At 42.5% G+C, this 10,817-nt stretch overlaps 1 protein-coding gene across 7 annotated transcripts; it reads left to right on the forward strand.

Annotated features, from left to right (window-relative positions):
- The first annotated feature begins 20 nt into the window (after window positions 1–20).
- Window positions 21–10,667, forward strand: capn3a (calpain 3a, (p94)). 7 transcript variants are annotated; one of them, XM_076299466.1, is made up of 21 exons: window positions 21–1,347; window positions 2,591–2,660; window positions 3,273–3,391; window positions 3,493–3,626; window positions 4,056–4,224; window positions 4,377–4,460; window positions 4,666–4,760; window positions 4,855–4,932; window positions 5,131–5,291; window positions 5,910–6,079; window positions 6,193–6,204; window positions 6,408–6,616; window positions 7,674–7,710; window positions 8,013–8,132; window positions 8,281–8,338; window positions 8,444–8,508; window positions 8,751–8,819; window positions 8,908–8,986; window positions 9,109–9,249; window positions 9,637–9,695; window positions 9,984–10,667. In XM_076299466.1, the coding sequence occupies exons 1-21, from the start codon at window positions 1,096–1,098 to the stop codon at window positions 10,008–10,010; spliced, it is 2,208 nt and encodes a 735-aa protein (XP_076155581.1). In that variant the 5' UTR covers window positions 21–1,095; the 3' UTR covers window positions 10,011–10,667. The 7 variants fall into 7 exon arrangements, with proteins under 7 accessions (XP_076155581.1, XP_076155583.1, XP_076155582.1 ...); XM_076299468.1 differs by having other exon boundaries at window positions 9,133–9,249; XM_076299467.1 differs by having other exon boundaries at window positions 8,013–8,126.
- Window positions 10,668–10,817: the final 150 nt, after the last annotated feature.

The raw sequence follows: 10,817 nt of genomic DNA on the forward strand, positions 1-10,817 counted from the left end.
CATACAAAATCGTATTACCAAAACAAACTTTTGAATGCTGACTATGCCTATGGCTTTACTAATGACTATGGCTTTACAAATGATCACTGAAAGTGTTTTGAAATGCAAAGCAATTTAAATGTTATAGTGAATATGTTAGGTCACTGACCTGTGACTTGTGTGATACTTAACAAAGCACACAATGAAATAGACACAGGAACTGATGTTTCAGCCCAAATGGTCAACATGGTAGTGAATTTTACTTTCAAAAGCATGCCAAATAGACTGGTTTGGTCAGGTGATTTTACATCTTGACAGACAGCCCCATGACTATGGCCAGTGTCCATCCTCTCATTATACATGAAAAAAGGCCAGATGAGATGAGAGCCATTGCGGATTTGGATGACCTGCTTCATTTCGGCGTATCCATGGCTCTCATGGGCCACTTAAAAAAGCAGTGTAATTTTGACTGGCGGATAATGCCTCAGTCTCAGAGTCTGATTCCCAATGCCACCACTCTCCCGCCTAAAATGGAATAAACATTGGTTTGTCTCTCAGGCTTAGCCTGATGGCGTTGTGCTGAGACTGCTCAATGCAGAGCTCCATTGAGAACAGGTTTAAAGGGCTTGAATGCCTTCTGCTGAGGCAGGCCATCCCACAAGCCGTCCCACTCTATGCAGCCTCTGCGTCGAGGCTCACACCCCCTTTGTGTCCCCCAACAATACTGGCACGAGGGCACCATTAGGGAACCCTCATTGTTCAGCGGCCAATGGGAACCCAACAGTGTGTATGTATGCCCATGCAGTGTGTGTGTGTGTGTGTGTGTGTGTGTGTGTGTATGAGAGTATGTGTGTGTATGTGTGGGTGTGTAGGAGTGTGTGCAGAGCCAAGGGAATGTTAACATGTGTTAGATGAATGTCTCATTCTTCCAGTTGCAGTGTCCACTGTCCACTCCATAACCAGGTGCGAAGAGACGTCATTAGGAGAGCCAGCCAATCAGAGATTAGCTGTTTGGATTTATGCCAGAGATTTTTAGGCTTCTAAGATCTTACCAGAGTTGGCCAAAGCCAGTTTTTTATCAGCAACGGGAAAAAAAAGTCCATCAGGTGAGTCGTGATGCCGTATACACCGTCTGGCTTTTTCTGCGACCGGTTGATCCGGGAGCGGGAGCGCAGAGACGGAGAAGGATCTTTGAGCAAGCCTCTTCGCTTCAGTGGACAGGATTTCACCCTCCTCAAGCAGGAGTGCATCCAAAAGAAGAGCCTGTTTGAGGATGACACTTTTCCCGCCTCCGTGGAATCTTTGGGATACAAAGAGCTGGGTCACAAGTCCAACAAGGTCAAGAACATCGTCTGGAAGAGACCCAAGGTAGGATGGGCATATATGGGATACATAGTGGTCACAGGAGGGCATGGAGAGACCAGCTGCTTTCCTGTTTGGGGAACTTTCCTGTTGGGGAACTGTGATGTAAGTGTTAGTGAGCTCAAATGGAGCTGATGGAAATCAAGCAAGGAACTATAGTAATCATTCTCACTCCCTGGAGAAACCCCTCCTCATTTAGATCATTACGTTTCTGCTAAATTAATAAATATAAATGTAAGGAACTATAGTAATCATTCTCACTCCCTGGAAGATTTGTACAGCGTAAGCTTTTTCCAATACAGAATTAGATACTTATGGAGATCTAGGCATTCCTACTGTAGTTGAAGTAATGCCATATGAAAACATAACATCATGACATTTCAGTTTTGCCCATGTGTTTGGGAGGATTTTCTGATGACATGAGGAACCTGCTAGAAAATATTTTTGGAGATTGAATCTAAATACTTCCCTAAACAGTGGAATATGGCAGCTAAAATGTATTATGGTTTTGTTACTACCTTGGCCACTTGTGAAAGCACAAAGTTTGAAAGTTAAAAAAATGTGTTGAGTTTTCAATTGTAATTTTGGAGGGATTTATGTTGGTACTTTGGCATTTCTTGTGTAATTCCTGTTAAGAAAAAGCTTTTATTTTGGGTGGAAGGCCATTTTTGTATTCTTCTTTAATCTAATCATGGATAATTGTGTGGATATCTCACTCTAATTTCCTATACAAAGACTTAACAAAATACTTTTTTAAACTGTCGATGTAGAATGCTAGATTTTGCAAAATGTGTTACAGTATAGTACAAATAATGCAAAAAATGAATAAGGAAAGCAAAGAATCTACTTGCATCATAGCCATCACTATCATTATCACTCAAAGGGTTCATCATATTATGGCGCACTGCAGTTTAATGATTTTTTCAAAGAGCTGTATTTTAATTAAAAGTAAAAAATATATTTTACTTTAATTATTTTGTGTACTGATGTGGTCTGTACTTTGCACAGCAGATTAGGGTGTATTATGGTCTTTTAAAATAATCTCCCTTTTTCTTGTTATTTTAATCTACATAGCATCACTATAACAGATCAGATGTCCACACCTGTGTGTCAATGGGGAGGTTTTTCAGACTTTGCACCTACAAATGATAAACAAATGATGTCACTCATTTTTAACTGTCAGGCTCATGTAGGCTAACTCTTGGAAGTATTAACTTGTGCACTTCTAATGCTTTCTTTGATCTTACAGGACATTAGTGACAATCCCCAATTCATAGTGGGAGGAGCCAGCAGAACAGACATTTGCCAAGGAGACCTGGGTAATAGACACACACACACACATACACACAGTGCAGACACTACAACAGTGTCCAGATCAGGTGTACTGTAGTGTGTTGATCTCTGATAAGAGAATAGTGAGTGACAGGTGGATGGTGTGGAGCCCAGAATCTAGAGTGACCCAGGTCATCAGGAGGTAGAGGCTGCAGCCGAGGCTGGCCAGGCTTCAGTGCAGTTGATGGGACCCAGCCAGACCCACTCTGGGCCCCTGTGCATGGGCCTCCACACACAGCTTACTCTTCTGGACGGGAATCTAGCCAGCAGCACTTCTCATTGTTCCTGCCATGTGCGTGAAAAATAAAAGGCATCTAAGGGGACAAAGGTGTGGACAGGCCATGCTGCCCCCTCCCCACCCTAAAATGAACATTGTCCCCCAGATCAGAGCAGATAGCACCCACCCATACAGACACATGTCCTAGTGTCCACAAAAACACTGATGTCAGCAGGGTAGTGTTCCTTTGACAATCACAGCAAAAGCAGTCCAGATATGAAATATGAAAGCTTTTGACCGATTGTATGTTTGGGGAGAGAAATGTTGTCAGCTCAGCTGTGAACAATTTTCAGGTCTTTCCATGTTTCCACTGTGTGAATAGGTGACTGCTGGCTGTTGGCTGCCATTGCTTCTCTGACACTCAATGAAAAGCTGCTTTACAGAGTTGTCCCACAAGACCAAAGTTTCAGTGATAACTATGCTGGAATCTTCCATTTCCAGGTGAGTGCTGGCCACTGACTGCATTCCTTGGTGATGGAATGACCTCCTCTTGATCTACTCTTTTAGTTTCATCATTTTTCCACCTCCTATGTTTGCTATAGTTCTGGAGGTATGGTGATTGGGTGGATGTTGTCATCGATGACCGCATCCCCACCTTCAACGGTCAGCTGGTGTTCACCAAGTCTGCTGAAAGGAATGAGTTTTGGAGTGCTCTCTTGGAGAAGGCCTATGCCAAGTGAGCTTTCCCCAGATGAAAAATAACAAAGAATTACACAGTTGTTATCTGTTCATAGAATTACACTTAGTTGTTATCTGTTCATAGAATTAAACTTAGTCATTATCTGTTCATAGAATTACACTTAGTTGTTATGTATTCATAGAATTACATGTAAGCAACCCATACATCAGAAGCCTTTGACAAGATTTGGGAAAGATTCTTGAAAGACTTTTGAAAGGTCAAGTCTTCTGGTGTAAGGATGGCTTTAGTAGTTATCTATTCATATTCATCCAAAATCAGTCTCTGCTGAATATGGCGATCTTATATTTCTCATAGTGACAATAGCGCATGTTATATATAGCGCATGACAATAGCGCATATGAGTATGTTGAGGGGTAGTTCACAAATTTATCTACAATCAAAGTATATCCTGTCTCCTTTATGCAGGCTGCATGGCTCCTATGAGGCTCTCAAAGGAGGAAACACCACAGAGGCCATGGAGGACTTCACTGGAGGAGTGACAGAATTCTATGAGCTGAAGGAGGCCCCAAAGGAGCTCTACAAGATCATGAATAAGGCTCTGGAGAGGGGCTCCCTCATGGGTTGCTCCATCGATGTAAGAGTGTTTCTGTAACCACTGTGTTCCGACACGTTCTTTAGCCTACAGCTAAATAATATGTTTTCTGCTCAGTTGGGTGGCATCGATGTAACAGGCACAGATGGATAGCACAGGTGTAGAGGAGTAAAAGTGATGTGTGTTTTTTCCAGTCCCTGGTTCCTGCTCGCTTTGAGACACGCACGGTGACAGGACTTGTCAAAGGACATGCTTACTCTGTGACAGCTGTTGAGGAGGTAACATTTTTTTAATTTCTGGGAGTTAATTGGGAGTGCATTAGATGGTATTGAGAATAATGGCAAATACATTTCCTAATATGCATTGATTTGTGTTGTGAGGCTGTTTCAGCAATACCTTTTTTTGCTGTGCATCACTAATCATGACATATATTTTCATGTAGCATGAGTTATACGTTGTGCCAATGTTTATTTATTTTTTCAGTGTAAGCCGTCCCAGCACAAGGATTCCAAGGTACGTCTGGTGCGTCTCCGCAACCCTTGGGGTCAGGTGGAGTGGAATGGGCCTTGGAGTGACAAGTAAGTCATCAAAGAATTTTTGTTAAGTTAAAGGTTCTAAAGTTGACTATTTCTACTGTTATGTCTACATCATAGTCATTTTATGTCATTTTAGCTCTAAGGAGTGGACCACCATCCCTAAGGCTGAGAAGGAGAAACTTCAGCATCAGAACGCTGAGGATGGAGAATTCTGGTGAGCAAGATGTGAAATAGTATATTCAAATATACTGTACGTCCATGTTGAATTTAATAAGTTCAAGCTGGACTATGTAGCAAACAATTTCATTCAAACATTTAGGCATGCACATATACATATGAATACACTGAAAATGTATACTTAACCATTTAAGATAAATTATTCATTATATTTGAACATCTTTTTGTTACTTAGGATGTCATTTGAAGATTTCAAGAAGAATTACACCAAGATTGAGATCTGTAATCTCACCCCTGATGCTCTGGAAGACGACAAGATCCACAAGTGGACAGTGTCTGTAAACGAGGGCCGCTGGGTGCGGGGGTGTTCAGCAGGCGGCTGTAGAAACTACCCAGGTAAAAACAAGTGCATAAACAGGGATAGACTGAAGTTCAATACTGTAGTTTTTAAATAGCATTTTCTGCCGTCCTAGTTGAATCAAACTTTATGTTTATATTCTTCACATTTAAATTGGACCAACACATCCCCAGTCCCCTTACAGCACAATTTAACATGTGAAGCTTTAGTAAACCTTACAGGCAGGCTACTCCAGGCACGCAACTGAAGCATTCCGCTGCAATTAAGGAGGTGGTATACTCCTCCATGCACATTTGCGCGCGTCAAATACATGTGTCACAATTATCGAGAGGCACACCCCCCCCCCCCCCCCCCCCCCCCACACACACACACACACACACACACACACACACACACACACACACACACACACACACACACACACACTCCTCCGCATGGCGCAGTGATGATGCGTGAGACACAGACGCAGGACTATACCAGGCCTATTAGCTTCCACTATAATCATTGAACCTGGCTACACCAAACGTGAAAGAGCATTAGACTAGTCTTTTTAAAACTACTTTTACGCTCCGTGAATGGAACGTTTCAGTTATGCGCCTGGTGTAGCCTGCCTCAACCACATATAGATGTCTATGCTAATTGATGTTCCTGTTTAGATACTTTCTGGACCAATCCCCAGTACCGCCTGCGCCTCTTGGAGGAGGATGATGACCCGGAGGACAATGAGATGGCCTGCTCATTCGTTGTGGCCTTGATGCAGAAGAACCGTCGAAAAGAACGCAAGATGGGTGCTAACTTGTTCACCATAGGATTTGCCATCTATGAGGTGCTGTTCCTGTCAACTGATCACTATTTTTTTTCCTTCCAAGAAATAAGCGCAGGATTGGATATTCAGACTAAATAAAGACTTTGAAATGTTTGTACTCCCTGTCTCCATAGGTGCCAAAGGAGGTATAGTATTTTGTCTGAGACCATCAACATGTTGTGAGACCTGCCCAGTGTCACGGCTGCCTCATTGTATGCATATGCCTGCACCATACTGTTTAGTGTCACGCCATTCTTTATCTTATTAATTACATTACTTCATGACCGGTTTACTCTGTATCTGCACTGTAAATCACAAACTCCCCTGCTGTCATCCAACCCTGTGCTAGATGCATGGAAATAAACAGCATATGCAGAAGGAGTTTTTCCTGTTCAACTCCTCGAAGGCTCGCTGCAAGTCTTACATCAACCTGAGGGAGGTGACCCAGCGTTTTAGACTGAGTCCTGGGGAGTATGTGATTGTGCCTTCCACCTATGAACCCCACCAGGAGGGCGAGTTCATCCTCCGTGTCTTCTCTGAAAAAAGGAACACCTCTGAGTGAGTGGGGGAGAAGGGAGCATTATGGGTAAACGATGACTATCTTTGGCTTTTAATGGCACTGATGAGGAGATTTTATCTAGGTGTCTTGCTGTGCTGGGGTGTTTTGAAGTGTTCAATGCTTTCAGATTTCTGTGCATTTATTAATGTATATTCATGTTGATCATTCATGTATATCATAGGCTAGTTATAATGTCATGGTGTATATAGCAGATTTGTAATTAATAAGTTATGTCTATGGAGTAGAACTTTGTGTCTTTGAGGGTGGGAGGAGAGGCGAGGAAAACAAAGTGGGTTGAATAGGGGAAGAGTGCGGGTAAAGGATGCTTCGATTGGGTGTGTGGGGGTGGGGACAAAACCACCAAGGACAAACCATTTTAACGGCGATTTGATTTGTAGACCTGGAAGAAATCGACCCCAGTTCGAAGCTGTAATGGAATCTTTTTTAGGACAAGCGACTTCAGATTTGGGCACGATCTGGTAAACATTCTCTTTCAGTATTGAATTTTCATCTGGGCACACCCAAATTGCCCCAGACGAATGAAGAAATGAGCTACTGTGGATTCATTCACCAGTGAAGTGCTTCCAATGTCAGGATTCTTGGGAAGACACAGATCAAGGCTTCTATCAATTCCTCAGTAATAGAGCAATTGGTGTTTAGTAGCATTTTCTTACTGAGGAATTGCCAACATCTCAGCATGGAAGAAATGTTTACGGTCCACTACTGTAAGTGAACCACTGTTGGCAGAGTGGACTGTCAACTGAGACAACCAACAGAAACAAGAATGCTACAAGAGAAAAGGCTGAATTCAAAGGAAAATAAGTCTTCAGGATAAAAAAAAATATCTTTAAATATGCTAACAAATGAGCTTTTCTTCACAGTTCTGTATAAGATAAGGTAGGTGTTGTGATTTGAAGTTGACATTGAAGTAGACTAAAAGTAGTAGTAAATTACAATTGTTGTGGAAGGACACTCTCACATGGTGTTGTGGTCCAGGTGCTTTTGAACCCATGTGGGTTATTATGATGATCACTGTTTTCATTGATCTCTACTTAGGGAGATAGAGAACAGGATCGAGGCTGACCATCCGGTGGTAAGTACCTCCATACACTTAGAATCTTTGCTGATATATATCCTTGAAGAATTAAATATAACCAAGGCTTTTAAATATCCTCATTAAAATGTGGAGTTCATTGGGGTGTATCCCTGGACCAAATTCATGGAAAAAAAAACATAAAACATGTCAAAACAAATATAGCAAAAACAACATTGGAAAAGTGTACATTTATGTCCACAAACCATTAAAATACCTCTAGACTCTCATAATGAAGGAAAAAGCATGCTGAGCATGACATCTCACTATTTCTGTATGTCTCCTTCTCACGTGCCCTGCAGCCAGCCCCAGCCTCCGCAGGTGAGGAGAGTGAGGAGGACCAACAGTTCCGGACCATCTTCCAGCAAATTGCGGGGGATGTGAGTACATGGAAACCAGTGAGTGCAGGGGGGACTGTGAGTGTGAGTATGGTGGAGATGGGGCAAGTGGTTACTTCATTTCTGTAGCTATCATACAGTACCTACACTCAGTACTCCTAGATGGACGAGATGCCATCTGCGGTGCACGGTCTTCAAATACACAAATGTGCTATGTCCTTCCACCTCACAGGAAATGGAGATCTCAGCCAATGAGCTGAAGAATGTCCTGAACAGGGTTGTTTCCAAACGTGAGTAAGATGATTCCTTGTTAAATGCTATGCTAATGTGATTCCACGTATTGTTAAACTCTCCACCTTCGCTTCTCTCTTTTCTCTGTCATTCTCTGCTAACAGATAAAGAAATGAACACAGAGGGCTTTAGTCTGGAGAGCTGCCGGAGCATGATTGCCCTCATGGACGTATCCTTTGTATCGAGAACATCAGCTAGCTTTATCTGCGCAGATACTCTATTACAATGAGACTGTCTGCACAGTCAGAGCATACTACGCTGGTGCTACTGATGAGACTAATAAAACTGAAGAAAACACATAAACTTCCAGATGAATCAACATCTCAGTTGTGCTTGGCAGACGAATAATCCTGTTGCACCTCTTATCTGTGATTGGCTTAATGGTTTTGTCTCTTAACCATCTCTATTCAGATGGATGGGACAGGCAGACTTAACCTACAGGAGTTTAGGCATCTGTGGAACAAAATTAAGCAATGGCAGGTATGTATGTGTCTAGCAGCTGCTCACTCATATGGAGTCTTTGGAGTCTCTGGTTTCACTCATCATAATTGTTATTTTGCATTTGTAGGGAATCTTTAAGCATTATGACAGTGAACAGACTGGAAGCGTCAACAGTTATGAGATGAGAAATGCTGTGAATGACGCAGGTTAGACCAGACTGGTATTTCGAAACGTTTCCCTCCACTCCACTCACACCTTAAACAATAATAGTATATAACCTTAAGAGGCTGGCAGCAAACGGACTCTAATGGACTTTGTCGTTGTACAGTCATACGTTTTGTATCCCATTCAGGCTTCCGTCTCAACAATCAGCTGTATGACATCATCACCATGCGCTATGCCAATGAGAACATGAACATCGACTTTGACAGCTTTGTTAGCTGTCTGGTGCGGCTGGAGGGGATGTTCAGTAAGTGTGAGCCAGGGGCGGTCACATCTGCTGGACAGCAGGCAGCCTGTTTGAGTCCTAATACTTTTTTTATTGTTACACACACTCTAGGTTCTGTAGAAGACCCTAGAAAAGAACATCTTGCGGTGCATAATAAAGGATGTATTAAGTATTAAGTCAAAATAAAGCAAACTTAATAATTAGACAAAATCGATTAGCTAATTTAACATCATGGGTAAGACCTCACCCGCAAACATTAATGAGTTAGATCAAAACTATAGTTCATGCACGAGAACTTTGCTTATTGATAGACTTTGCACTTGCCTGCCACTTAAGCCCCTAAGGATTGTTAGCCAGATTGAACCCCTGCCTTGAGCCTGATGCATACACCTTTTCTCACCTTTTCAGGGGCATTCCAGGCCTTTGACCAGGATGGAGATGGCACGATCAGGCTCAGTGTCCTTGAGGTGAGAACACCACCATACATAGAGTAAACACTCTAGATTAGGTTTTACATAGCAGACAATAGAATTATGGTTAGTATTCTGGTTGTAGTATTTATTGATACCTAAGGTCCCCTCTGAATAGTAATAATTATTGTTGCATTCCTTTATTGTTACCTAAAGTCTCCTCTGCATTGTAGCTTAAATGTTATTCCTCATTTTGTAAGTCGCTTTGGATAAAAGTGTCTGCTAAATGAATAAATGTCATGTAATAAACATTAAAACATGTTCTTTCTTTCTGTGCATACACAGTGGCTCCAGCTGACCATGTATGCTTAGGCTGGCCCCCAGTGAGCCTCTGGGTATCGAGGTGAGCCACATCTCCTCTCTGCAAGGACCAGACAATGACCTGCCTTTACCTCAACACTCAACGTGCCAGTCAAGCTCAGCAGGACAACATCTCTCTGCACCACACAGTACCTCTGTGTCTTCTGTGTCAAGCATCCTCTAGTTTCCCCTTCTCAGCATGTACCATCACTCATTCACTCACTCACTCACTCATCACTTTTCTTTGACTCTCTTTGGAGTTCTCCCTCTGTAGTAGCACCCTCTCACCACCCATCCATTCATTCATTCATTTGTGGATTGTTTATTTTCTCAGGCACACCACGCACATATAACCTCCATTTTATTTTCCTGTCACAATAACATACCTCACCATCCCCTCTACTTAACACCCCCCCCCCCAAAAAAAATAATCTTACACATCCTGTGGGAACTTGCTTGACATCTTTTTACCAAAGCTAGATTCCACAACTCTTCTACCCATATATTGTTATTTTAGTTTTCTTCTGGTGTCTAAACCCCCTAGGCCCACTTGGTCTCCACACGACCACTCTCTGTGTGTCCTTAAGGAACATGGATGCAGCAGTTATTCCACTCAGGCTAGTGTATCCATCGCATTATTCTTGTGGGAGTGATGTCTTCATTGTCAACATATCCAGCAGTTTTGAACTTTCTCCCATTACTGTAAGTGGATGACACGCAAAGGTGTAATGACCACACGGCAGCATCCAGGCTTTGTGATTGGGGGAAAGTCATCCGGGCTTTGTGAAAGGAGAGAAAATCACCTAAACATGGAGACAA

The sequence above is a fragment of the Alosa pseudoharengus genome, unplaced genomic scaffold (genome assembly GCF_046254945.1).
Source record: "Alosa pseudoharengus isolate Yale_2024_CS ecotype anadromous, Long Island Sound unplaced genomic scaffold, YU_APseudo_1.1 YU_APseudo_1.1_scf_22, whole genome shotgun sequence".
Lineage (NCBI taxonomy): Eukaryota > Metazoa > Chordata > Actinopteri > Clupeiformes > Clupeidae > Alosa > Alosa pseudoharengus.

Coding starts and splice junctions, on each gene's coding strand:
- capn3a (XM_076299466.1), top strand. CDS start 1,096: ATGCCGTATACACCGTCTGGCTTTTTCTGCGACCGGTTGATCCGGGAG. Junction 8,987..9,108: donor AAATGCTGTGAATGACGCAG/GTTAGACCAGAC, acceptor GTCGTTGTACAG/TCATACGTTTTGTATCCCAT. Junction 9,696..9,983: donor TCAGGCTCAGTGTCCTTGAG/GTGAGAACACCA, acceptor GTGCATACACAG/TGGCTCCAGCTGACCATGTA.